Consider the following 27,574-nt stretch of genomic DNA (forward strand, 5'->3'; position numbering starts at 1 on the left):
CCGGACCTGCCAGGGGGTCTCCACGGGCACATCCGCACTCCCGCTGCCCCTGGGACTTCGGAGCACCCCGTTTTCTCTCTCTCCTCCTCCTCTCTCCATCTCCCCTTCCCCTTCGCTCGCTTCTTTCCTCTCTCCTTTCCCTCCCTCCCAGCCCCCCCAGCCTTCTCCTGTCCCCCCCTTCTCCCTCCCCCCTACCCTTCCCCCCTTGTCTATAACTGTCATTCCCTCCTTTTCTGTCCCTTCTCCCTGTGGCCTATCTCTCCGACGGGCTGTCCACACGGTACCCCAGCCTGACGCTCCTTTTCCATTTTCATTTTTGGGTCCCTGCTTGTTTGTTCCTTGTTCCACCTCCAGGAAGCAGGTCTGACACTTTGGGAAAGTCCCTACTTCAACGAGAGACCCTGAGCTTTGTTTGCTGGAGGTGGGGGGCACAGGCTACACCCCTTCCCCTTCCCCTCTGGGTAGGGCCTATGCCCTGGGACCACCTAGGCTGGGGCACAGCGGGTAGGGCGTTTGCCTTGCACGCGGCTGACCCGGGTTCGATTCCCAGCATCCCATATGGTCCCCTGAGTACTGCCAGGAGGAACTCCTGAGTTCAGAGCCAGGATTAACCCCTGTGCACCGCCAGGTGTGACCCAAAAAGCAAATAAATGAATAAATAAATAAATAAGAAAGAAAAAGTGAGCCCCCCTCCCAGCCTGGCAGAGTGGGGGGGGGGTCTCTAGCCCCTACTGGACTCCGGATCCCAGCACCCATCCCCATGCCTCGTGACTGGGAAGATGCCTCGTCTCCCAGATGCTCCTGGGAGAGAATGTGGGGCCACATTCCACTGGTGCCTTCGGGCCTTGATGCCCCTGGCATGTGTTGGCCAGCTAGGGTGAGGGCCAGGAGGGCAGCGTGGAGGAGGGGTTGTGAGTAAACAGGCAGGCAGCTGTGCCCCAGAGAGACTCCAGTAGGAGCCTCTCCTCAAGGGTTCCCGCAACGGACTGAGTCACCCCAGGCCAGAAGGGCAAACAGTGTCTGCGATGATGTAACCTCGGCCCTCAGGCCTTCAGCCTGCTGTTTGTGTCTTGCTAACATCGTGTGGATTGTCTCATTTTGTCCCCACTTCACAGAGAAGACAGGAGGCCCAGAGAGGGGAAGTAACTCGTCCCAGGTCACACAGGAAAGGTTTCATTCACACTGAGGTTTTATTTCCACACGGGCCCACAGCAATTCTCAGGGTGTGACTGAAGGAAGAAGTCAGGGTGAGGCCAGGATGGGGTGCAGTGGGAGAGAGTCTGTCCTATAGGAGGCCCTGGTACCCCTCAAGAAAAAGGGGTGGAGGAAGCTAATCCTATTTCACAAACCACCCTTCTTGTTTGGGGGTCACGCCTGAGTGCTCAGGGGTTACTTCTGGTCTGCTCTCAAGAATCACTTTTGGGGGCTGGAGAGCTAGCACAGAGGGTAGGGCGTTTGCCTTGCACCTGGCCGACCTGGGTTCGATTTCCAGCATCCCATATGGTCCCCTGAGCACCATCAGGAGTAACTCCTGAGTGCAGAGCCAGGAGTAACCCCTGTGTATCACCAGGTGACCCAAAAAGCAAAAAAAAAAAGAATCACTTTTGGCAGGCTAGAAGGACCACATGGGATGCTGGGGATTGAACCCAAGTGGTCTGTGTGCAGGAAAGTCACCCTACTCACTGCACTACCTCTCTGGCCCTCAAACCACCAAAAGTCTGTGGTGTACTTGCGCTTGTCCATATTTCCTCTATATTGGTGATAGGACCAGCTTGCCAGAATGTCCTTTTCCCACTTCGAGGATACCCAGCATTACTCCAGAAGCAGAGTCACTGCATTAAATGGGAGAGAAGTTCAGTTTCCTCGGACACAAGATGCGTATCCTGCACGTGTCTGTGATCCCAACTCTGAGGTCAGACTTGCTGGAAGTCAACTGCCTTTTCTCTGATGGGCTGAATTGGAATGTACCGAATGGCTATCAGGTCCTGTGATGGCCAGCAGAATATTGCCTTTTGTGTATTTTAACGATAATAATTAAAAAAAGTTTGGAAAAAAATGCTTGAAGTAGAACTGGAAGGTAGCTCAAGGGCCAAGAAGCCTTTGTACCGTGAAGGCCCTAAGCTCAATCCCCAGCACCCCATGGACCCCAAGCACAACAAGTGTGGCCCTGGTGTCCCCAGGTCAGATGGGCCTGGCCAATACGTCTCCAGGCTCCGCATTGAACTGTCCAGCCCAGTTGGCTCCAGGGCCCTTGATCATTTCTTGGAAGGCCCCCTCATATTTATCTTTATTTATTTATTTGGGGCCACATCTGGCGTGGTTGGGGCTTGCTCTTGGTTCTACACTCAGGGATTGCTCCTGACAGGGCTCGGGGGTTCTTAGAGGCTGCCAGGGGTTGAACCTGAGTGGGCTGCATGCAAGGTAAGCCCTGTACCTGCTGTATGAGCACTTACCCGGGATGCAGCCTGTTCAGATTTGCCCCCCAGTACCTCCTATGGTCCCCGAGCCCCAGCAGGAATGACCCCTGAGTGCAGAGCCAGGCATAACCCCTGACTACTGCCAGGTGTGGTCCCAAAACAAAAACAAACAGAAAAGTTGAAGTAACACAATGACGACAACTGGATTTTTAATTTTTTTTTTTACAGTGTCAGGAATTGAACCCAGGGTCTCAAACACGCAAAGCAAATGCTCTGTCACTGAGCCACGTTCCTGGCTCTGAAGATCGTGTATTTTCTGTGTCAATTTTCATGTTGGTGGGTGGTTTTTATTTATTTATTTATTTATTTATTTTTACTTTTCTGATTGGGGGTCACACCCGTTGTTCTCAGAGAACCACGTGATGTTACATGTGGGACCTGGTCCTCCCACAGGTAGAGCACCCCCTGCGTGATAATCCATCTCTCAGGCCTCTACTTCCTGTTTTAAATATAGGTGGTATATATAGATGGCTTCAGTTTTCCAGGGGAAAAAAAATCCCTTCTTCCCAACCAAATAAGAGTGGTGAGGTGTGTGATCTGCCCATTTCCTTCCATCTCAGCAGAGTTTACCCCCCCACCCCACTCCCCGCCCTCGGGACAGAATTTTCTCTGCCAGCCCCTAGAATATGACCTGGGGCCAGAAAGGTGGCTCAGGGGGTAGAGCACAGGCCTTGTGGCCTTGAGGCTCAGCACTACATGGCCTTCTGCACTGCTGGTTGTGCCCCCTGACCCTGGCAGGACAATAAGGAAGGACCACAGAGCAACAGGAAGTGCCCACGGGGGCAGAGGGCAGAGCAGTGTGGGGCCTGGCTGAGCCTAGAGACGGTAGTTCAGGTGCTCGGGGGAGCCAGGCCTCCAGGGAAACAGCATTGCCCTACCCCCTGCCCTACCCCGGCCTCAGCCCTGCTAGGCCCAAGAGGGGGCCACCAGAAATCCTGAGGGCCCAGGCCAGGCCGCCGCCTCTGGCCCATGGCCTGGTAGGGAACTGCAGAACCCGCAGACGGAGAAGAGCCCCAACCTCGGAGCGCAGGCACACGGGAGGTCTGAGCTCACCTGCTGGGTGTCCCGGCCCACTCCTGTCTTCAACTTCTGCAAGAGTAAAAGCCCCGGCCCACACGGCGGGGCCACCTGACCGCGTCCCCCAGGCCGGGCCTGTGCACCAGCCCCAACCTCGCAATCCTCCGAGTCTGGGCCTGGCGCACCGGCCGGGGAGGTGGCCCGGGAGAGGCCGGGCTGCAGGCCCGTGGGGGAGCAGCCCATAAATCAGACCCCACTCCCACCGGGCGCTAACAAGCGGGGCTGCCGACCCGCCTACGTGGGGTCCCTGGCTCTGGGCTCCCCCAGAGGCCTGAGCACCAGCTGGCCAAGGCCTCCGCCGTGCCTTGGCCTCCACCCCCACCGCGGCCCCCAGATAGATAGGGGGAATTTTTTTTCTTTTCTTTTAGGAGAAGGAAAAAAAATCGACCTAAATGAAGAGAAACACTAACAAAGAAAGAGACCCGCAGTCACGTGGGGGCAGAGACCAATTGGGCCTCCGGTCCCCCCCCCACGGGCGGGGAGGAGGAGGACCGACAGACAGGGCCAGCCTACTGTCCGCTCGCCGCCCGCCGTGGCCTGAGTTCCCGGTTCCTGGTGCCCCCACTCGGCACTGCCCAACCTGGGCCGCCACCGCCTCCCCGGGACCCCCAGTGCCCGCTGTCCACCCTCATCGGCGTGAGCTCGTCTTTGCTCCGTAAGTGAGGGCCGGGGTCCAGGCCTCCTCCTGCTCAGGGCGTCCCCGCGGCCTGGGCTCGCGCTACTCCGGGCAGAGAAGGGCCCGGGTGGCCTCTGCCCTGCCCTCCCGCGGGTTACCCCTTCTTTCTCCCTGTGGGAGCGGCGGGGCCTCTGAGGACAGGCCGTGTGCGGGGCTGAGCTGACTCCGACCACCCGGGGCCTGCCTCTGTGCCCCTCTGTCACTCGGGGTTCCTGGGCCCGGCCAGGGTTTGTCTCCCCGGTTAAGCCGGGCGTGAGGGGTTGGAAAGTGCCCACCAGACGGTGGGGTCCACTGTGAGGCGTGGGGGCAGCGTGTCCAGAGGGGACCCCCCCGCAGTGAGAGTGGGAGCAGGAAGAGGGGGTGCAGCGGAGGGAGGAGGGACAAGGACTCAGGGTCCAGCCCCCACCTCATCTGGGTCCTGCCTGGACACGGGCCCTGAGACCACCCCGCAGACCCCACCTCGGACCCAAGCTCCCCTTCACCCTTTCTAAGGCGCCCACCCTTCGGGGCTGCTCAAAGCCAGGAGCCCCTACTTCTGCAGCTGCCGTCTGAAGGGGGGCGGGGAGGGACCGTGGGGACCTGGGCTCAGGTTCTTCCTCCACCCGGAGACCCACCCATGAGCTCCCAGAACCTGCAGAACCCCGCCACTGTAGGAAGCCCCCCTGCCCTGGGTCTTCTGCAGACACTCAGAGAGCCCAAGCAACTTGCTGGCCATGCACAGCAGGGGGCGGCTGACTCTGTCCTTCTATGGGGGGTGGAGGAGTGGGGTGCAGGACTAGGGGGCGACAGGGAGGGTGGTGGTGGGGTCCCAGGCCCCCACCCCTACGCTGGGGATTTGAGCTGGTGCTGCGGGTGTCCTTTCCTGGCTTAAAGGCCATGGAAGAGAACCCCCTCCCCACCCCCTCACCCCCATGATGCTCTCAGCACCCACTGGACCAAAGTGCCTGTGGGGAGCAGGGTGCAGGAGTGGGGTGGGGGGCGTGGTAGCCCCTTCAACTCTCAGGTCTCATTTATTTTTTTCATCTGAAGAGGAGAATGACGAGGTCCGGGTTCCTCGGGCCAGATTGATAGCTCAGCCTGTCCGGGCCCAGGGATCCTTTTTGTCCCCTGGGGCTGCCGGGAGCCCCCTTTCCCTGGCGCAGAATGGGTGGGGCAGCCGGAGGGCTCCCCCTTCTCCCGGGTCTCTGAGGACAGTTCCCACCCCACCCCCCCGACAGCCGCGGGTTCCCCCCAGGAGCCAGACCTCGGGGAAAACTCTTGGGGGTGAGACTTCCCATTTCCAGCCTCGCAGACCGCGGGACCCTGCCGTACGACCCTCTTTAAGGAAACCCAGGCCTCACCCCCACTTAACAGATGAGGAAACTGAGGACTGGAGAAGGCAGCGATTTAAGTCTGCAGGGAGGCTTCGCGGCTGTGCCAGGGCAAGAACGGAGAGGGGGTGTCCCAGCTGCCCCCCACCCCCGCTCTGCCGCACACTCGCGCGCGCGCGCCGCAGGACGCCCCGCGCCCGCGCCCCCACCCCAACGTGGCCCTGGTCACCTCGAAGCGGGAATTGCGACGAGGGGCTCCCTCTGGCGCCCCGCGGCGGGCTCCGGGGGCTCCTGGGGGCCGGGCCGGGCTGGGGTCCGGCAGCAGGCGGCGGACGGGTCTCCGTCCCCGGATCCCCCCGCGGGCCGCTCAGGGCGCGGGTCCCAGGTGCGCCTCGGGGCGGCCGTGCGGCGGGGGGCGGGGAGCGGCGGGGGGGAGCCGGCCCGCGCCCCCGCCTGTCTCTCCGCCCCCGGCCCCGGCGGGCGGGCGGGCGGGCGGCGCGGGGCGCGGCTCATCCCCGGCGGCGGCGAGGTGCGGGGCGCGGCCGCTGCAGGCGTCGCGGGGTGGACGCGCCTTCGGGCTCCGGGGCTCCCCGACGCCGCGTGCCTCCCGGCGGGGGCCGGAGCTCGGCCGCCCGGAGCCCGCGGGGGTCCCCGCGCGAGGTGTCCGCGCCCGACATCGGGATCCGGGGGGCTCGGGGGGCGGCGGCCCGGGCCGTCGCGGCCGCCGGCTTTGTCCTGCCGGCGCTTCGGGGCTGGGTCCGGGCGCGACCGTGCGGGGCGGCGCCCGGTGCGTGTCCGCGCGGCCCCGCCGTCCCTCCCCGCGTCGCTGCCCGCGGGCCCGTGGAGTCCGTGTCCGCGCCCGTCTCCCTCCGTCCTTCCCTCTCCCCGTCCTGCCGCGCCCCCCTTCCCCCTGTCATCTCGTCCCCGCACGCTCTGCCACTCGGGTTTTCGTTGTCCCCGGCGCAGGGACACGCGCTCCGGGGAGCCGCCTCGGCCGAGGTCTCTGCGTCTCGCTGGGGCCCAGCTCGCGATCTCTGCCGGCTGCGTCTCTGTCCGCCTCGTCCCTGTCCCCTCGTCGGGCGAGTCCTGCGCACAGTCGCGCCCCGCTCCGTCCGCCCGGGCGCCTCCGCGTCCCCCACCCCGTGCCGCCGCGACCCCTCTTCTCTCGCTTTTCTCAGAATCGGGGTTTTTGTTCTCGGGCGAACGAATCGAGATCAAAGCGCATCGAATCCGGGGGTCCCGCGTCCGGCGCGGCGCGGGCAGCGGGACTGCAGCCCCCGGCGGGCGTAGGGTGGGCGCAGGCCCGGCTGCCGGCCGCCCTGGGGTGCAGGCTCCCGCGGGCTCTCGGACGGTCGACGGCGGTCGCGATGCGGCGAGGAGATCCCCTGGGCGGATCCCAAGGGCGGGTGGGGGCTCGGGTTGCGGGACCCCCGAGCCTGCGCTGCGGCGCCGAGCCCCGCTGACCCGCGCCTCCCTCTACAGGCGGTCGCCGCGGGCATGGACTATTCGTACGATGAGGACCTGGACGAGCTGTGCCCGGTGTGTGGGGACAAGGTGTCCGGCTACCACTACGGGCTGCTCACCTGCGAGAGCTGCAAGGTGAGCGCGCACGGCCCTGCGGAGGGTTCGGGGGCGGCCTGGAGTGCGGCCTGGAGGTGGCGGTGGCCAGCCGCGCGCCGGGGTCTGGGACCGGGCGGCGGGAGGGGAGAGGACGCTGGCCGGCCCGCACGCTGACGCCCCTCTCCTGCAGGGCTTCTTCAAGCGCACCGTGCAGAACAACAAGCACTACACGTGCACCGAGAGCCAGAGCTGCAAGATCGACAAGACGCAGAGGAAGCGCTGCCCCTTCTGCCGCTTCCAGAAGTGCCTGACGGTGGGGATGCGGCTGGAAGGTGCGCGGGGCCTGGCCTCTGCCCGCCCTGGGGGGCGCGGAGGAAGGGGGCCGTGTGGGACGGGGTCGGTCGAGGGCCCGGTCGGAGACTTTCCGGGTCGGCAGTCACCCCACCCTGGATACTAGGGCTGCGCGCGGGCGCGCGGGGATCCGGTCTCCGCCTGGGGTCAGGGGAGCTGCCCGCTGGACCCGCGCGTCGAGAGAACCGTTGTCGTCGATTCTGCGAGGCAGATCAGGGTCAGCACTGAGCAGAGCCCCGCAGGGAGAAACCCCCAACACCCTCCGGACCCCCAACAGCAGGGAGCGCGGGTGCTTTCAGAAACATAAGCTGGGAATTTAAGAGTCTGAGGAACGGGGAGAGCGCTCAGGGCCGGAATCCCTGCGCCGGCGCCTCCATCCTGTCCACAGCGACCCATGGTTTCCTGCAAACCATCGGCAGTAACCCTGATGGCCCAAATACTGTGAGGGGGACCTCACAGCGTGACTGGTCCCAGATTAGCCGCTGTAGCAGGCTGTGCTGCGTGGGGAATTACTGACCCTCTCTGAGCTGCAGCCTCAGTCAGAGGTCTGACAAAGCCCTGCAGCCGGCAGGAGACCTCGGCATTCTCTCCTCGCTCGCAGGAGCTTGTCTGTGCACCATCCTCTTCCAGCTCTCTTGTCTGTCCCTCAGCCCAGTCACCCCGTGGGTGGGTGAAGTTTCCTCCTCCATGGCTCACTCAGCCAGGCCCTGAGAGGGTAGGGGGTGAGAAAGGTGGTCCCGCTGTGGACCCCTCCTGGCCTCCTCCCCTGCCCCAGCTCCGTTCGGGGGTGGGGAGACGCAGTTTGGTCAGGAAGGACTCCTGGGTGGACGGCAGAGGCGTCCACCCCGCTGGCCCCGGCTGGGCTGTGCGCCGAGCCGGCAGCTGTCGGCTGATGTTCTCAAGCTTCATCCAAAGCTCCAGGGTCCCGCCACCTAGAGGCAGCGGTCCAGGTTGTGGAGGATGGGCGGGGTCTACCCTGTTCTGCCCCCAGGACCCATGTCCCCAATCTAGGTCTGGGTGGGGGAGCAGGAAAGCAGGTGGTGGGGCAGCAGGACCTTTGGAGGGGCGGGAAGGCAGGGAAACAGCCCGCGTGGGTCCCAGACATGCACCTGGATGGTCAGCTGGCAGCACATTCCTGACCACGGGAGGCCATCTGGCAAAGGAGTCCCTCCCACCCCCCACCCCCCACACAGTCCCTGGCAGCCCTCAACACAGCCCAACTCTGAAGGCTGTGGCAAGCACCCAAGATGTTTTGGCCACTGAGGCAGGCGGGCAGGCTCCAAGCAGCGGACTCCGGTTCCAGCTGCAAACTAGGCTCCCAGCACCCACATTCATCACCGTGTCCCTGCTAGGCCCTGGGAGGGCTGCCCCAGTCTCCAGAAGCTGTGAGTCTAGCTCTGGTGGCATCCCCCCCACCTCCCGCCTGATAAGAAGGGGAGGGACCCTCAGGGCATGGAGAGTGCATTCAGCCTGCACAGTAAGTCCAGGAAAGCATCACGGAGGAGGTGACCTCAGGCTCCAGCAAAGCACCAGGTTTGAGGCAGAAGGAAGAGCAAAGGCAGCATGGTGGTAAAGGAGAAGTCCCAGGTAGAGGTGCAGAGGGAGGAGGAAGGCGGCGTGGAAAGAACCCCGGCTCGGAGGGGAGGGCCTGGGAGAGCTGGACAGGGCCTTGAAGGCTGGGCGAAGGAGGGGCGGGCGCCGGGAGCCAGGCCCAGGTGGCAGGGCAGGGTCAGAGGTGCCGGGGATGCCAAAGGGACGGTGGCCTGGAGGGGCTGAGTCTGACCTGCTGCCCCTGCCCGCAGCCGTGCGTGCTGACCGCATGCGGGGCGGCCGGAACAAGTTCGGACCCATGTACAAGCGGGACCGAGCCCTGAAGCAGCAGAAGAAGGCCCAGATCCGGGCCAACGGCTTCAAGCTGGAGACCGGGCCCCCCTCGGGCGCACCGCCCCCGCCGCCCCCGCCCCCGCCGGACTACATGCTGCCGCCGGGGCTGCACGCCGCCGACCCCAAGGGCCTGAGCTCCGCGCCCCCCGCGGGGCCCATGGGCGACTTTGGGCCCCCAGCGCTGCCCATGGCCATGCCCAGCACCCATGGGCCCCTGGCCGGCTACCTCTACCCGTCCTTCCCCGGCCGCACCATCAAGTCCGAGTACCCGGAGCCCTACGCGAGCCCCCCGCAGCCCGGGCCGCCCTACGGCTACCCAGAGTCCTTCTCGGGCAGGCCCGGGGTGCCCGAGCTCATCCTGCAGCTGCTGCAGCTGGAGCCCGAGGAGGAGCAGGTGCGGGCGCGCATCCTGGGCTGCCTGCAGGAGCCCGCCAAGGGCCGCCCCGACCAGCCCGCGCCCTTCAGCCTGCTCTGCCGCATGGCCGACCAGACCTTCATCTCCATCGTGGACTGGGCGCGCCGGTGCATGGTCTTCAAGGAGCTGGAGGTGAGTCCCGGCACCGCGGCGCTCCTGGGTGGGTGGACCCACTGGCCCCAGCCTGTTTGTGGGGACACCCCAGCCCGCCCGCCTGCCCGCCTCTCACTCCCTTGCTCCTTGCTGTGCTCTTCCCTGCTCGCTTCATCTCTCCAGCCCCTTCAGTCTGCGTTCTTGTTCCCTGACTGGGTCTCCATGCAATTTTTTTTTTCTTTTTGGGTCACACCTGCCGATGCACAGGGGTTACTCCTGGCTCAAGCACTCAGGAATTACTCCTGGTGGTGCTCAGAGGACCCTATGGGATGCTGGGAATCGAACCCGGGTCGGTTGTGTGCAAGGCAAACGTCCTACCCGCTGTTCTATTGCTCTAGCGTCTCTCCATGCAAGCAATTCTCTGTCTCTCTGTCTCTGTCTCTGTCTCTGTCTCTCTCTCTGCCCCCCACCCCAGCCTTGGCCAGACCCCGGGTCTTGCAGAAAAAAAAAACTGAGACAGGCGGGCCTCCCCGCTTCCCCACCACCACCCCATTTTGGAGAGCCTCTGGCAGCTCGGGTCAGTCATCAGGGCAGAGGGAGTTTGTGGTTTGTCCTTCCGGCCGGAGGGGCAGTGCCCATGAATCCCTATAGGGGGGAGCACAGGGCCGGGGGGCTGAAGTGCACGTGGTGCCTCCCCCACCCGGGCTGAGGAATCTGAGACCATGGCAGAAGGGACTGAGGCCTGTACTTCTTCACCTCATCCCCAGACTGGTTCCCTACTAGGAGCAGAGTGAGCCGCCAGCCCTAGCGGTCCCCCAGTCCTGCCCGGTCATGGACTGCTTGGGAACGAACCCCACAGTGTTCGCCTCCCCCCTGCTGTACCCCCAGCTGCTGCAGCGGGCTCCTTGGTGGGACCCTTGCAGCCTTGAGCCGAATTGCATTCACTGGCACCACTCCCGTCTGGGTTTCCTCAGATGGGCCGGAGGCTCTGCCTGGCACTGCTGACGGGGGTAGGCATGGGGGCACTGTGGGCCCAGGACGCATGCTTGGGGATTTGGGCACCGCCGTTGCTGACCTGGTCACTGCCGTTGTTGCTGGCTCCTATTTCTTCTGAGGGGATCTGACATGGTGCAGGCCTGAGGCGGTGCCCATGTCTGTTCTAGGGCGAAGCCTCTCACCCCCGTCCCCTTCCCCCAGGCGGCCAGCCCGAATGACACAAGAGGCCCCAGGGGGCATTGCCCCCTGCAGCAGCGGCCCAGGCCCCAGGAGGGAACGGGGCGTCCAGCTTCCAGGAGCCCCTGTGCTGAGGCAGGTGGCAGGCCAGGAGCTTCCTGTGGCCAGCCCGTCTCACGGGGCTGTGCACGGGGTGGGGATGGCTTTTGTCCCAGCCCTGCTGAGTGTTTTTTCCTGCTTCTGGCTTCTCTGTGCTCCCAACCTTCCTGCTTCCCCTTCCCCACCCCTCTTTGAGGGGAGCCCAGGAACATGGACCCCAAGTTCCAGCCCAGTCCCGTGAGGGCCTTCAGCGGTGGGAACCGCACACCCCACACTTCCCGGTTCACAGGGCTGCGGTCAGTCTGCACATTCTGAGCAGGGACAGTGTCGACTGGCCCTGTGTCCCCTCCCAGCAGGTCCCTCATCCCCACCTCGGACAGCCCCCCCACCCACCCCCGCAGCAGATGGGAGAGCAGGCTCTCCGGCATCCAGAGGGGAAGCCTTGGGGGAACTCTGGATGCCCCAGGCTAGAGAAGGGGACAGGTCCACCCCGGTACTATGGCCCAGAGAGGGGGCAGTGGACTCTGCCTGGGCACATCAGGGCAGGCAGCTGGACCTGCGCCTTCCAGAACGTAACGGCCACTCTGGGAAGCAGGAACCACTGGGCATGTGGCAAAGCGTCCAGCTGAGGTGTGGGCCCCGAGCGTGGACACGGCCGGAAGCAGGCTCAGCCCGGGCCTAGAGGGAGGCAGCGTCCGGGGTCAGGTGGGCCTCTCAGTCTCGGTGCTGCAGGGTCTGAGACCCCAGATGTTGGGGTTCAGATGCCCTCATGGGGCTCCCCGCCATCCTCTCTTCCAGCCTCCCCTGCTCTCGTGCCATTGCGGCCCGGGACAGCCCCCCGTGGGCGAGTTCAGGTCAGACCCGGGAAGCTGAGGCCGCCTGAAGCTCCCGGCTCTCTCTTTGGGGCAGTGAGGGCGGCACAGGAGGACCCCTGCTGCCTACTGCAGGGGTGCAGGGTGGGCGGTGAGGGCCCCGGGCAGGCGCCTGCTGACCCGACCTCATCCCGGGTCCTCCTCCGTGGCCAGTGCTGAGCTTGGATGGATGATGGCGTGGAGACATGGCAGGAGCTGTCAGCCGGGCTGACAAAGGGTGCCCCGTGGGCCGCCCCTGCAGAATGAGCGTGGCTGGCCTTGGCCGCAGGCCCCCCCAGACCCTAGCGGAGGTCAGCCCGGCACCCGTAAATAAGCCGTGTCCCAGGCGGGCGGCAGCATGTCAAGGCTCCAGAGAGATTTGTGGGGACTGGCAGGAGGGGTGGCCCGGGCGGGACCCGCACGCGTCCTTGTTCAGGGGCCGCGGGAGACACCTCGCTGAGGAGACACGGAGCCAGGCAACACCAACTCTGTCGCTAAGTGGCCTCTCAGCCACCTGCTTCCGCCCAGGACCCCTGGATTTCTTTTCCACGAAAAGGGAAGGGGGGGAAGGAGCCAGGGGTGAGAGTGTGTGTGCTTATGAGTGTGTGAGTGTGTTTGAGTGTGTGAGTGTATGTGTGTTTATCCGTGTGTGAGTATATTTATGAATGTGTGTATGTGAGTGTTTATGTGTGTATGAGTGTGTGTGTGTGTGTGCCTGTCTGTGTACGTGTGTATGTTATTTTGAAGGTGGGTGAATACATGTGTGTATGTCTGAGAATGTGAATGTATGTGAGTGGGTTTATGAGTATATGTGACAGTGTAGGTGTGTGTGTGTGTGTTTTTGAGTATATGTGGGTATGGTGGGTGTGAGAGTGAGTGTGTTGATGAGTATGTGAGGGGTGTGACTGTGTGTATGTGTGTGTTAATCAGTATGTGAGGTATATGACTGTATGTTGATGATTATGTGAGGTGTGTGGCTGTGTGACTGTGTGTGTGTGTTCCCATCTGTTTGGGGAAGGGTGACAGGCCTGGGTGCTGTGAGAGCCACCAGGCTCCTGGAACCCATCCCCCCCACACACACACACAGGAGGTTTCCTGCCCATCTCCTGGGGCAGGAAATCAGGGCAGGGGAGGGATGTGGGCGACTGGGCTGCCCCCTGAGCCTGCACCCCTATCTGCTCTGGGGCTGAGGTCTAGGGACCACGTCTGCTCCCAGGCTGGGCCCAGCCAGGTCACAGTGACCCCTCTGCTCTCTGCCCGGCCTGTCTGCTTATCTCTTGTTCTGCCCCTTATCTTCCCCCTTCTACCTCCACCCTGCGCCTTCAATCTGGGCACGAGGGCGTCTGCCCCCCCTGGGGTCCAGAGGACTGGGGAGCTGAGCCCAAATCTGCACGTCACTCCCGTCACCCTCACTCTGGGCCGCCCGAGGAGGCCTCCACTGGGGCTCAGGGGTTCTCAGGCCCCCTGAGGCCAAGCCCTGTGGGGCTACCAGAGCACATCATACCAGTGGGCATGATATGGGGCACGCCAGAGAGTGCCACACGGATCAGGTCCCGCTGGCCCCGCTCTCTCCTCGAACACTGGGGCACTGTGGACACGGCCCCTGTTGCTCCATGGGGGAGGTGACAACCTTCCAGGAGTTGGTTCCGATTCCCTGGTGGGGGAAATCTGGAGCCCGGTAGAGCTGTGTGGCCTGGGCAAGTGATTTGACCTCTCTGGGCTCTGTCGAAGCTCTGCAGCTGGGTCGTCCTTGCAGGTTGTCTCTCTCCTCTCTCTCTGTCTCTGTGTCTCTGTCTCTTTCTTTCTCCCTCCCTGTCTCTCCCTCCCTCTTTCTCCCTCTCTCTCTCCCCGTCCCTCTCTCTCGCTCTCTCTCACTCACTCCCCTTCCTCTCCCCCCCACCTCATGCTCCTCTTGAGGGTCAGGCCCCACCACTCTGGGGTACACAGTTCAGGGTGGGGAGAGAGGTGCAGCCCAGTCACTGTCCCATGTACCTCTCCCTCCAGGTGGCCGACCAGATGACCCTTCTGCAGAACTGCTGGAGCGAGCTGCTGGTATTTGACCACGTGTACCGGCAGATCCAGCACGGCAAGGAGGCCAGCATCCTGCTGGTCACTGGGCAGGAGGTGACCACCCTCTGAGCCCCCTCACCCCAGCCCCGGGGAGTTCTGCTCTGGGGGAGGCCACAGAGGGATGTGGGGACGATCCGAAGCTCCCGGAGGTGTTGGGCTCCGGATGTTGGGAGAGTAGAGGAGATCAGGAGGGCAGCAGTGGTGGGAGCAGGGGCACAGCAGGGCAAAGGGTGCAGAGGGATGTTTCAGGCTCCAGGTTGCCTGGGCCACTGGCACATGGACTTGGAAAGACTGGGTGGGACGGGCTGAGAGGCTCATGGAGGTGCTCGGGGCTGGTTTGGAGCAGACCTTGCAGGCTTTCAATCCTGGATGGATGGACAGACAGAAGGACCGATGGATGGATAGATGGATGGATGGATGGTTGGACGGACAGATGAACGAATGGACAGATGGGTGTGTGGATGAATGGATGAATAGACAGATGATGGATGAACAGACAGGTGGGCAGGTAAATGGATGGATGGGGGAGTGGATGGCTGGGTGGGTGGGTGGGTGGGTGGACAGATGGATAAACCAATGGACAGGTCAACAGATGGATAGGTGGGTGACAGGTGGTGGGTGGATGAATGGATGGAGGGATGATGGATGGGTGGATGAACAGTTGTGTGGACAGGTGGATGGATGGATGAGTAGGTAGATTGGTGGGTTGGTGGGTAGATGATTGTGTAGGTGGGTGGGTGGATGGACGGATGGATGGATGGATGGATGGACGGATGGCTGGGTGGATAGATTGGTGGTTGTATAGATGGTTAGGTGGATGAATGTGCAGAGAAGCCTAGGGCTCCAAGAGTTCAGTCAGAATTTGGTTCCCTCTAGGGGAGAGAACCAGGGGCAATATGGCAAGTGAGAGGAGAGTGGAGGCAGCTCCCCAACTGATCAGAATTCTGGGGATTTGGGAGGGGGCACTTCAAGCAGGAGGTCCCCCAGCTGGTGCAGGAGAAGTATCAGGAGGAGGGAGTACAGGGGGAGGAGTGGGTTTGGCAGGTGCCTCACATTCTGTGTCTGTGGGGGGACAGTGAATGTGATCCAAGTGATGCCAGTACACTCCGAGACATGCATGCCCGCACGGTGTCTGATGGTGCAGTGCATACAGTCTGTGTGCGTGGGACACTAACAGGGTGTGTCTGTCTCTCTGGGATGGAGTTGCCCTGGGCACATGTCCATGCTGGGAAGCAGACGGCTGGCGGCCCTGGAGAGTTTTCCTGAGCTGAGTGCCCATGGGCATGTGCCCAGTCTGCTGGTCCCTGTGTATGTGTGTGTGTGTGTGTGTGGTGGGGGGGCGGCCCTGATGGTCACCTGGCCATGTCCACGTGTATATGGGTGACACCCCACGAGGTGCCACTGGCTGCAGACACTAAAGATGACAGGAGCCCCTCACAAGCCCCACGGTCCCCATCCGGGCGGCGGCTCAGCATGTTAGGAGTGGGGGTCTTCCTCGGTGGCTCCGAGCAGGTCCCCATGCTGACCTGCCCTCACCCGCCAGGTGGAGCTGAGCACCGTGGCGGAACAGGCGGGGTCCCTGCTGCACGGCCTGGTGCTTCGGACACAGGAGCTGGTCCTGCAGCTGCACGCACTGCAGCTCGACCGCCAGGAGTTTGTCTGCCTCAAGTTCCTCATCCTCTTCAGCCTCGGTGAGTGGACAGCGCAGGAGGGACACTGGCCCAGATCCTGGCGCTTGAGACGGGGTGCTGCTTCTCTCAGCCACAGTTTCTTGTGCGGGGGGCACAGAGAGTGTCTGCGGCTCTGTTTGGGATCAGGGCACCTTTTGAGAATTGACATATGGGGGCTGGAGCGGAAGCACAGTGGGAAGGGCATTTGCCTTGCATGTAGCCGGCCCGGGTTCAAATCCAAGCATCCCATAGCGTCCCCTGAGCACCGCCAGGAGTATTTCCTAAGTTCAGAGCCAGGAATAACCCCTGAGCATCACCAGGTGTGACCCAAAGAGAAAAAAAAAAAAGAAAGAAAGAAAGAAAAAAAGAAAAAAGAATTGACCTTTGGGGACGGGACCCACCAGTGTTTGGGGAGCCCTGCGAGGCCGGGTATGGAATCTGGGGCTCCAATAGGCGAAACGGGCACGCTGGTCCTTTGAGCCATCGCAGCCCCTCCTGAGAATCTGGAAAATGACTGAAAACACCTTAGAAAGTGCCAGGTGACACAAAAATCACCTGGTTCCAGAACCTTCTGTTGTTGCCCCACGCGTGTTGAGGGAAAGAGAAGGTCTTGATTTCTCTAACTTCCTACCAGGCCCAGGAAGAGGAGGGCCACTGTGACTGAGTTCTTTCGGACCACATCCCCGTCCTCATTCATGCATTCTTTCATTCATCATTCATTCCTTTGCTGAGCTATGCCCAGTGCAAGGTCACAGGAGCCGGAGCCTGGCTTTTCCTCACAAGCTTCAGGAGTCCAGATGTGTAGGCATTGAGGGTAAAGTGTGCCACCAGGAAGGCAGGGAGGGACTGGATGAGGTCAGCCCAGGACTCCAGCGTCTCCGTTGGCCTTGGGTCCAGCCTCAGCTACACCAGCCTCCACCCCCTCTGAATATGCCCTGTGCACCTGTGCCTGGTACTGCTGCTAACCTCAACCTTTTCTTGCTGTCAGGAGACCTCGGTCCAGGTGGGAGAGATCTCTTTTTGGGGGCAAAGGGTCAGAACTGGGGAAGAGAGATCAGATCAAAGCCTCTGCTTGGAAGGCTTCCTGGAAGAGGGATCTATGAGTGGGGTCTTGGAGGATGAATAGGAGTATTCTGGGTAGATGGATCATTCTGCAGAAGCATAGCTGGGTTGAAAGGTGGAACACAGGGTCATGGATATCGCCTCGCCTGCGGAGGGGCTGGAACTGAGGCACAGATGGACAGGGGTGCCTGCCCAGGGGGAGGTTGAGGACAGGAGTGAGCCTGAGGAGTGCTCAGTGCTGGCAGTGGACAGGCTGTGCCCGTGTGCTGGGGAATCCGGGGCTGGACCTCACTATAGAGGTCTTGTCCTCATTCCTCATTCTCTCATTCTCCTCACTATAGAGGTCTTGTTCCGGTGCAACCCACAGGTTCCTCTGTGGCCCTGGGGGGCACTGGAGTGCAGCCTCTGCTCAGGAGCAGAGACCACCCCAGGGGGAATGGGGCTTATGCCCGTGTGTCCTTCCTCTCTTATGCATGGCAGTGTGTGGGAATATGTGTGAGTGTTGTAAGAGTGTGTATCAGTATGTGTGTATGTGACAGTTTATGTGAGACAGTGTGAGTGTGTGTGTGGGGAAATGGGTGTATGTGAGTTTGTGTGGGTGCATGAGTGTGTGAGTGCGCATGAGTATGAGTGTATGAGTGTATATGAGTGCATGTGAATGTCTGAGAGTGTGTGTGTGTGTGTGAGTATATACGAGTATGTGTATGAATGTGAACGTGTCTGAGTGTATATGAGTGTGTGAGTGTGTATGTGAGTATGTGGGTGTGTAAGTGTATAAATATGTGTGAGTGTGTGTGGGTGTGTGAGTGTGTATGTCAGTGTGCGGGGGGTGTGAGTGTGTGTGAACGTGTGCATGTGAGTGTATTTTTGTGAGTGTGAGTATGTGACTGTGTGTGAGTGAAGTATGAGGATGTATGTAAGTGTGGGGCCTGTGAGTGTGTGACTGTTAGTGCATGAGTATGTGTGAGAGTGTATGTGAGTGGGTGTGGGTGTGTAAGTATATGTATGTGAGTGTGTGACTGCGTGTGTGTATGAGTGTATGAGAGTGTATGTGAATATGTGTGGGTGTGACTGTGACTGTGTTAGCGTATGAGTGTGTGTGAGAGTGTATGTGAGTGCGTGTGGGTGTATATATGAGTGTGTGATTGTGTTTGAGTGTATGAGAGTGTGAGAGTGCATGTGAGTGTGTGGGGATGTTAAAGTGTGTGTGAGTGTGTGTGAATGTACGACTGTGTAAGTATATGAGTGTGCGAGTGTATGTGAGTGTGTATGAATGTGTGTGTGACTGTCAGCTGTTATAGGATCACATTTTTCATGTGTCATGTGTGTCAGGAATCTGGAGAGCTGGTGAGGGGCGGGGCTCTGGGGATCCCCTCGAATGCAGGGACCATTGTGGTGGTCTGGGCAGATTTGCAGCTGGGAACTCTGGAGCTGGAGGCCCAGGGGTCAGGGGGTGGCCGGATGGCTGGGCGGAGAGGGGGCCACTGTTCTCTCCCTGGTTGGGCCCCGTCCATCCTGGGGTGCCCCTGAAAGTGAAGTCCCTGGGCTTGGCTTTCTAGATTATCTGGGGTCTGACACACATCTTAGCCGAGCGACTTCTCAGGTCTAAGTGGCTGGTCTTAGAATCCGGGGACCCAGTGCCTCCTCTCCACGGGCCCTCCGCCGGAGTCCCAGGACTGCAGTGAGCAGTGCCAGGCGGACGAGGGCGCAGCGACCCCGTCTACACCCGCCCCAGAAGGCAGGGTGGGTATGGGACTGAGCATGTGTTCTAAATCAGAGCTTGCCCTGGGGCGGGGTCCAGTGCCTGCTGGACTCCTGTCCCCTCCTGTCCATCAACCTTCCTGCTGGCCCCTCGCTGGCTCAGAGGCCGGCCGAGAGTTTCCCAGAGTGCTCCGTGCCAGGCCAGACCCCTTGTCAATGTGCGTGGGACATTTGTACAGGTTTTGTTTTTGTTTGGGGGCAACAGCCGGTGGTGCTCAGGATTCACTCCTGGCTCTGTGCTCCCATAGGTGGTGCCAGAGATATACCTGGGTGTGCCCTACTCTCTACCCCATCCACTAACCCGCCAGCCCCAGTTTTGCAATTTTTATCAGAACTCTAATTAGGAAGGCTGATCATTCACTGCAGGAGGGAATGAATGAAGTAGGTGAATGAACGAATGCCTCATTCTCCCGCTGGGTCACCCACCGTGTGTCTCCATGTTATGCTGACTGGTCTTTGGTGACAGGGACAAGAGTCTGACTGAGGTGAGTGGGGGGCAGTCAGCCAGAAGCCAGAGATGTCAGTGTCTTTGGGGAGCAAGGGGAGGAGGAGGAAGAGGAGGCAGTCTGAACCTGCCCACGCTCATGGCAGAGCCGGAAGCCAGGCTTGCTCCTGAGGCTGTCGGCAGGCAGGTCGCTGGGTGGAACAGGAGTCTGAGCTATGAATGTGACAGGGGTTGGTCTAGAAATCAACTTTGCCTGGGGTATCAGGGAAGGCTTCTTGGAGGATGAGGCTCGGAGCTGGGCTTTGCAGTATGAATATGAGTGTTCTCTGTGAAGCAAACAAGAACCCCTTCCCACCTGCAGAACAGTTTATGCAAAAAAAAAAAAAAGGCAAGGGATCCTGCAGGTTTGGGGTGACTGTGGGGCAGGGAAGGAAGGGGTGCAGGGACTGGGATCAAGTCCCCAGAAACTTTCCTGGGGAAAGATGGAAGGAAGAGGGACACCCCGCACACTACAGTCCTTTGTCCGGAAGTTCTTCCAACCGCGGGAGGCAGCCCAGGGATCTGTGAAGGGGGGAAGATGCCCCGATGGAAACAGACTTGGGGGGCTCCTCTCATCCCCACCTCCCACCCCACACAAACGACTGGGACCAGGAAGGGCCGCACACAGGCTACCAACCCCCAACTGGCAGCTGGGTGCTGCCCTAGGGCAGCGCCTCCCGGGGTGGGCCGCCAGGACCCCCCCATGCTGACTGTCCCCCCTGCACTGCCCCCTCCCGCCCCGCCCCACGGCCTGCCTCCACGCCTGGCTCCACAGAAGGGCACCATTTGGTGTCTAAATAGACAGCTCTGGCAGGCACGGAGACAGGTAAGGAGGTTTAATTAAAATTAGTGCCTCTCTCCTGGCAATCGCCGTGTTTATGAAGATGGGCCCGGCCGGCATTGTTCGCCGAGGACTTAATCGAAGCTTAATGGATTGACCTAACATGCGGTTTCCTGACTCCCATTGAGACGCCCGCCGCCGCGTTCCCTTAAGCGTTTGCAATTTACCCACGGCTCCCTGCCAACAAAAGGCGGCCTGAATAGCAGCCCACTCGAGGGCTCATTGTGCGCGGGGGCGCCCGCCTGAGTCACCGCTATTGGGACAACATTCTTTATGCCTCGCTGGAATGAAAGGATTATTCAAATATTCAATTAAACCGTGAAAAGGGGGCTTTTCTGAGAACCTGGGGCCCCCAGCTCCGCAAAGCTAGCGGCTGCTGGGGCGGGGGGGGGGGCGGAGAGCAGTCCCCCCCTCCCACCACACACCTCCAGGATTGCTGGGAGCCGAGCAGGCTTGAGGGGGGGACCCCCCGCAGTCTGATCCTCTCTGGGTGGGGGGTGCCCCAACTCCTGCCTGCGGTGGCCCGGGGCCCAGAGCCCGGCAGACAAGACCAGATACCGTTCCCTGGTAGCCTGGAGGTAGACTGCTCTGCATCCTTATTCTGCAGGTGATGGGAAACTGAGGCTCAGAGAGAGGGTCACCCAAGTGGCAGAGGGGTTGGGCTGAGTGTGACCCTGTTCCGGGTCTGATGGAGGGGTGGGGTGTGGTGTCTTGGGGTGTTGGTGCCGGCTCATCTCAAGGGGAACGTCCTTGAGACACGGGGTTAGGGGGTGGAGGGGTCAGGAAAGGGTTGAATCACATGGTTCCTGCCTGTCCGTGGGGCTCTGAGCCCAGGAACTGCCTTGGCACTAGGATCCTGGCACTAGGTCCCCCTGGTGGGCCACCCCCTGGCACGGGGGCTGCTCCTCCCCTCCCCCGGGCCAGTGAAGCTGGTGCTGAGGAAACCAGCCTTGTGGGGGCCTGAGTGAGTCCTTCAGCCCCGCAGCCCTGCAGTGAGGGTTCTCCCACCAGAGAGAGCTGCCCAAGGGGGGCACTGGCTCCGCAGACTGTCCTTGGGGTGTACCCACACCTCACACCGCCCCTGTATGAGGCAAGGGACAGTAAATCCTGGTAAAGCCGACTCTGGCCGCCCTGCTTGAGCCTGCCCCCACCCCCAGCCAGGATCTCCACTGCCGTGAGCTTCTAGCAGGGTCCGACCCTTCCCTTGGCCCAACCCTCTGGGGTGAGTTACCAGCAGAATTGTCCAGTCTGGGACCAGTGAGGTTCAAGATGTGAGAGTTGAAGGGATGGGACTGGCCTGAAGAGTGGTGTCAATGGGACCAGGGCCAGTAGGCCACTCAGGCCTCCAGGAGGCCAGTCGGCGGGGGTGGGTGTGGAAGGGGATTCCCATGACCTCTGAGAGTATCCAGCAGGTGAGTGGAGGGGTCAGATGGCACTGTACAGTTGGGCATGTTGTTCACTGCACAAGGGCATTTTGACACTAGCGGGGGACAATAAGGGCTAAAATACAGCTGGGATGGTGCTGGCTAAGCTGTCTCTGGGTAGCAAAAGAGGAATTTCTCATTGGCACCTGTGGGCTCATGGCAGCCTGGGGAAGGAAGATGAGGGAAGAAATCACCCAATTCACTTTCTACAGGAGATGCAGGTTCTGCAGTGGGTCGTGGTCAGGACCAGATCCTGCCATACGGCCTGAGCCCAGCTCAGGTTTCCCTAAATCCGGCTTTGGACAACATGGGCCTCGGCGGGCACTCTGGGGGCGGCTGGGGATCAGGGTTGCCAGGAGCCCTGGCCCTCCCAGTGCTGGGGGTGTTAGGAGGGATTAGAGGGGCCAAGGGCGACACATGCTCTGGGGACCTGGGAGAGCAGGACCGGGCGCGAGTGCAAGGGTTGGGGGCCACTTCCAGGGCTGGGACTCCGCTCCTGTGGACCCTCAGCACCAGGGACACGGCAAACAGGGGTGAGGGGGCACTGGACAAGCCCCTCCAGGGGCACCCCTGGGCCAGACACCTGTGAACCCCACCAGGTGGACACAGACCAAGGAGGTCCGGGCACTGTGGTGGCTTGGGCACCCATGACCTCATTGGACAGAAGTGAGTCTGCCTGATGAGAAGTGTGTGAACCCCACTTCTGGGTCCCGGGCACAACACCTCACGGTTCCAGGCAGGGCACAGGCTCACATCTGTCTCATCACGTTGGCTCGCATTGGCCCCCTGCTGGCCACTGTGTCCCTGTACTGGCCTAGTGCTGTGCTGGGTACCCCATGTGAGAGAGAGCTGCTGCTTCCCACCCCCCTTCACCCCCAAGTCCCGCCTGCCTGCAGCTGTCCCCTGCACAGACTCAGGTCAGCCCCTGGCCACCTCCCAGCCCCACTAGAAGGAGCTTCCCAGGAGGCTCTGTTGTCTCAGCCTGGAGGGGGCGCCCCAGGAGGGCCTTGGCTCTGCAGACTGGGGGACTCCGGGTGCATGAGAGGGGCTTGTGATGGAGCTAACAGGGAGGGGGGAGGGCGTGTGGGGGGAGACGGTGATGGCAGGGCCCCGATGTGAGTGTGACTATCCTGGGGGGGCGGGGCTTGTCATCGCGGTGAGGGTTGGTGTTGGGAAAGTGACAAGGACTGCGGAGAGAGGACGGGTCAGGCGTTTGCTTAGCACACAGTTCCATTCCTGGCACCCCCAGATGGTCCCCAGAGCCCCACCAGGACTGATCTCTGAGCAGAGAGCCAGGAGTTTGGGGCTCTGGCCCTAAAACAAAATAAGTAAAAGGTGCCACATCCCGACCCCTCCTTTGGGGCCCTGTGCCCTGCCCCAGCGCGGATCGACTGTGGTGAAGAGGGCCTTTCCCCACCCCGGTCCACCGAGGGGAAACCGAGGTGCAGCAATATTCCCAGAGCCCCCGCAGGGGAGGACGATGAAAGTCCTGTTCCTAGGTGATGCAGCAGAGGGCATTGGCGGGGGGCCCCGGGATGCGGGCGCAGGGGCCGCCCACGCGGAGCCGGGACGCGACTGGTTAGAAGTGGCAACGCGTCCAGCGTCCCGGGCGCAAGGAGGCCGGGCGGGGGCGGTGCCGGGGCTGTGAGCGCCCCTCCGTCTGTACGTCCGCAGACGTGAAGTTCCTCAACAACCACGGCCTGGTGAAGGACGCGCAGGAGAAAGCCAACGCCGCCCTGCTCGACTACACGCTGTGTCACTACCCGCACTGCGGGGACAAGTTCCAGCAGCTGCTGCTGTGCCTGGTGGAGGTGCGGGCCCTGAGCATGCAGGCCAAGGAGTACCTGTACCACAAGCACCTGGGCAACGAGATGCCGCGCAACAACCTGCTCATCGAGATGCTGCAAGCCAAGCCGACCTGAGCCCGGGCCGGGGCCGGGCCTGTCGGGGCGGGGCCGCGGTCGGGGCGGGGCCCGGCCGGGGCGGGGCCTGTTCGAGGGCGGGGCTGTGGTCGGGGCGGGGCCTGTTCCGGGGCGGGGCTGTGGGCGGGGCCTGATCGGGGCGGGGCCGCGGCCGCCCAGGCCTTCCTGATGGTTTATTTTAATATGCGGATCTGGGAGCCCTGCCCTGGACCCCTGAGCTCTCCGAAGCCCTTTGATTTGGGAAGGTGAGATGGGTGGACAGGCGCCCACTAGCCACGGGTGCTCCCTCTAGACACGCACAGTGCCCCAAAGTGACAGCTGACGATCCCCCTCCCCTGCTGCCAGCTTTGAGACCCCAAGTCTGGCGTGCACGTCCGATGGAGGTTTAGGATCCCCGGGGGTGGAGGGGGGCTCCATGGCCCTTGGGTCAGCGTCATCCCTTCATCCCTTCCCTCGTCTCCTGGAAGCCGTCAGGGAGGCTGAATAGGCAGCTGCGACTGGGGGAGAGGTGAGGGAGGGTCTCCAGCACGCCAGGAAGCCGTGGGTGTCTGCGTATACAGGTTCAGGCAGGGGCCCCAGAGGGCCCCGGGAGCTCGTTAGGACAAAAGGACCCTCCTCTGGCCCTTCCACTCCGCCAGGCTTCTGCAGGGGAGAGCTTTAACAGCCCTCCCCGCCTCGCTCCCCCCCTCACCTCCCGGAGAAGGCGACCCTACTCCTCGCCTGCCCAGGCGGGCGTTATCTGCAAGTTTGTAACGCGGAGGTTTGCTTCTGTTTTGTTTTGCATCACCTCGATATTCCCAGGAAGGCGGGGATGAGGGGGACGGAGGACGGATTTGAGAAATGAAGTTGGGACTTGGAGATGAGCACAGAGTGTGACCCAGTCTTTCCCCAGATGCCCACATACGCATGTCCAGTCCAGAGAAAACCTGTTGTCTGCCCGCTACCCCACCCTGCTAGTCGGATGCCCTGTGGAGGCTCTGAGTCTCTGGGTGGGACTAGGGGTGATCTTTGGGAGAGGGGAGATGGTCTCTAGGTCAGGGGCACTGCTGACGAGTTCCTCGCATTGGCCTATCTGCTGGGTTTCTTGCTGCAGATCCTGGAAGCTGGGCCACCGCTTCCGGGCTGCCTGGCCTGTTCTCAAAGACTTTCCAGGGCCAGGTGCCAGGGAGAGGCCATGCTGCCCCAGTCCCCACGCAGGGACACTGTCTGTCCTGCTTTCATGTTGCAGCTTACGCTGAGCCTGTCCAGTTGGAGGTGATTGGGCACCCCTGCCCCCCTGCCCGTCCCCACTGCCACTGACATGTGCCCCTGCCAAGACCAGAGACTCCCCAGCTCCCCATGAAAAGTGCCCTTAATCTCCCCAGCCCTCCCCCGCAGACCTGGAATAAATTTTGCAATTAGTTTCCAACTGCCTTCGCTGTTTCCATTCTGAGGTGGAGGGAGCCGGCTGGGAGGGTGTGGGGGGCGGTCTGGGAGGGGCGTTACTCCCACGGTGGTGGAGGGGGCATGCACATAACTTTTGATTCAAAATAATGGAGAGGCAGGCTGGGATGTGGGGGCAGAGTGGGTGGGCGCTGTTGATGGGCCCCACCTCGAGGCTTGGGAGTTGCCTCTGACTCAGTTCCTCAATTCATGCACCGTCCCCCCCCCCCCGCCCGACATTCAATGAGCCAATGAGCGTCTGCAGCCTTAATCCCGAATCCCTCGCTACACGTCGCTCCCACGGCCCAGTAAACTGGAGGGGCGTTGCCAGGGGACGGGACCGCCCAGTCTGGCTTCGTGTCCTCCTCCCCACCGCTGGGTGGCAGCAGTGAGCAGCGGAGGCTCCAGCACCTTCCCGGCTCAGCCAACCTCCTCCCGTGGTCCCATCTGCTCCTCCCTCGCTGCCCCTGCGGTAGGTGGCGGCCCCGGATTACAGAAGAGGAAACCGAGGGAGGTCCGGAGGGGCACGGTGGCCTGAGAAGGGGTGGAGCCAGTAGGCAAACCGTCTTTGCCCACTCCCCTACCCGCTGACCAGTGCTGATTTACCCAGTGCCTCTGCAAACAGAAAAAGGTGTTGGGACTGGCTCCTATGCAAAGGAAAGGGGGTCCTTTGCCCTCCTGGCGCCTTCAGCAGAAAAGCAGGCACAGAGATGGAAATCCTGATGTGATGTCGTGCGTCATATCTAGAGCTCGAGGAGATCGGGAAATTATTTGATCTTTCTTGCAATAGGAAGGCTTCATAACAGAGGTGTCTTCCGAGTTGGGTTTTGGAGATAGTCCAGGAGTTTGCCAATAGACAAGAGTTGGGGCCAGAGGAAGAAGAGTGAGCGGAAGGGTGGAAGGATGTCAGTCAACAGTGCTTGGGGACCTACATGATTTTGGCTGCAGATTAAAGAGCGTGTGGAAGGAAGCTGAGAGTACAGTGAGAGGGAGAGACTAGGAAGGATTCCTTAGTCCCTAGCCCTGGGCCCTGCACCCAACAGCTTCGGATTAGTTGGGTGCAGGAGGCAGAAGGGCCTCAGCAGCGGGAGGCATCAGGGACTGCACCCCAGTGTCCCCCACACCCTGTTTGGTGCCACCTATTCCACACCCCCCAGGCTGCAGTCCCTCAAATCTGGTCCCCCAGCTGTGGTGCCTGCACAGTGTCCCTGTCACCCTCGGTGCCGCTGTGCCTTTGCAGAGCTGTGCAGGAATATGTGGGCAGCACCCCCTCAGCGCTCCCCCAGTGTAGGGAAGGGCACGAACTCTCAGGACTGGGTTCCACATTTCGCACGTGATGAGCACCTAGAGGTTCCACCAGTGACCCAGCCCGGGAGGAAATCACGTGACCCTGGAGCTTGCGAGGGGGGTCAGTCTCTGCCGGTGGATTTGTCCCAGGCTCCCCCTCCAGACACACAGGTGGTGACGGGAGGGGGCAACTTCAGGGGTGCAGAGGGAGCTGGGTGTGCTGTCCTGGGGCTGTGTCTCACTCAGGGGCGCCCCCACCCGTGAAACAGAGTGTGTGTGTGTGTGTGTGTGTGTGTGTGTGTGTGTGTGTGTGTTGGGGGGGCAGGCAGTGATACGCTGAGTTCTGTCCCTGGCTCCTCCCTGGCCAGCTCCTCCCGGGCGCCTCCCTCATGTCCAGGCCTGGTGCTGACCTCCCACATCTCTGCTTCAGCTGCTTCTGGGCAGCTAGAGGTGGTGGGCAGGCGTCCAGGGCTCACAGACCCCAGCCACAGGGGTCAGCCTGGGGGTTGCCACTCATCTACCCCAGCCCCCCTCCCTACGTTCTCCCAGCCTGTGACCTGTGTGTTTGTGTGTGTGTAGGGGGGGTGCAGTACACGGTGATTGCTAAGCAGGATTGTCTCTATCCCCCATCCCCAATGAAACTGGGGTTCAAACCTCAGTTCCCAGGCTTGGACAGCAACTCCCCTTGTTCCTTCTCTGGGGAAGCCCGTCCTTGCCCCAGGGGACCCTCAGACAGAGAGGAGGGAGGGATGGGGACCGAGACCCGGCAGTTTATTCCCAGACCTGGAGTGGGGGAGTGTTAGTCTCAGCGAATAGGGTGGGGGAGGTGGGGCTCCCCCGAGGCTGCTGGGAGCAGTGGGGAGACCCCGGGGTACTCTGGAAGTCTAGGGACATAGTGACCCTTAGGGTCAGTCTAGCAGAATCACCCTGGGGGGGATCCACCAGCGCCCGAATGGGGAGAGCGGGGAGCTCGGGGCGGCGGAGCCCAGGCCGGGTCCCGAGCTGTCTCCTTGCATCCCCCCTCAATCCCGTGCCTCAGTTTCCCCAGGACCCCGGCGTGGCCCGGGCGCAGAGAGCAGGCGGGCGAGCGGCTGGCGGCGCCCGGTTGCTATCGCAGCCTTAGCAACGCGCCCATTCAGCGAGACAAAGGCGCTGTCACTCGAGCTCCGAGGCGCCGCCGCGCTCTCACGTTCCCGAAGGCGCTGCGCCTGCGGGGGTCGCGGCGCCAGGAGCTGAGGGCAGCGCAGCGGGCGTCGCCTGCGCCGTCCCCGCTGGCCTGCAGGGGGCGCCGCCGGGCTGCCGTGCGCCGGGAGCCGCGGGGACGCAGTCCCTGGCCACGGGCGGGTGGGCGCGGGCTTCCGAGGGTCGCTGCAGGCCTGTCCGCTGTGGGGACCCCGGCCCGGCTGGGAGCAGCCTCGAGCCCGCGAGCCTTCCGGGCCTCTCCTGGGGCAGGTGTAGGCGTGCAGTGGCCACAGCCTCCACCTCTTCCCGGTCCCATTAGCTGTCCATCTGGGGAAACTGAGGCCTTGGCGAGCAGCGCTGGGCCCGAGCTGTGTCTGTCTGGCAGGCCTCTGAGACCATGAGGGGATACAGAGCTTCTGCTTCTTGCTCCCTCCCTCCACAGGGCACTAGCCCGGCTAGGGGGTCCTGACCCGCCCCCCTGGA

At 61.9% G+C, this 27,574-nt stretch overlaps 1 protein-coding gene across 1 annotated transcript; it reads left to right on the top strand.

The window, feature by feature from the left end:
- The first annotated feature begins 7,037 nt into the window (after nt 1-7,037).
- On the top strand, nt 7,038-23,200 carry NR5A1 (nuclear receptor subfamily 5 group A member 1). Its single transcript, XM_056138712.1, has 6 exons — nt 7,038-7,139; nt 7,291-7,432; nt 9,254-9,882; nt 13,971-14,090; nt 15,580-15,727; nt 22,953-23,200. The coding sequence occupies exons 1-6, from the start codon at nt 7,038-7,040 to the stop codon at nt 23,198-23,200; spliced, it is 1,389 nt and encodes a 462-aa protein (XP_055994687.1).
- Nucleotides 23,201-27,574: the final 4,374 nt, after the last annotated feature.

The sequence above is a fragment of the Sorex fumeus genome, unplaced genomic scaffold (genome assembly GCF_029834395.1).
Source record: "Sorex fumeus unplaced genomic scaffold, SorFum_2.1 ptg000129l, whole genome shotgun sequence".
NCBI lineage: Eukaryota > Metazoa > Chordata > Mammalia > Eulipotyphla > Soricidae > Sorex > Sorex fumeus.

Excerpts from the sequence above, each read along its gene's own strand:
- NR5A1 (XM_056138712.1), top strand. The coding sequence starts at position 7,038 with ATGGACTATTCGTACGATGAGGACCTGGACGAGCTGTGCCCGGTGTGT. Across the intron at positions 9,883-13,970 it reads TGGTCTTCAAGGAGCTGGAG|GTGGCCGACCAGATGACCCT; the intron begins GTGAGTCCCGGC and ends CTCTCCCTCCAG. Across the intron at positions 15,728-22,952 it reads CCTCATCCTCTTCAGCCTCG|ACGTGAAGTTCCTCAACAAC; the intron begins GTGAGTGGACAG and ends GTACGTCCGCAG.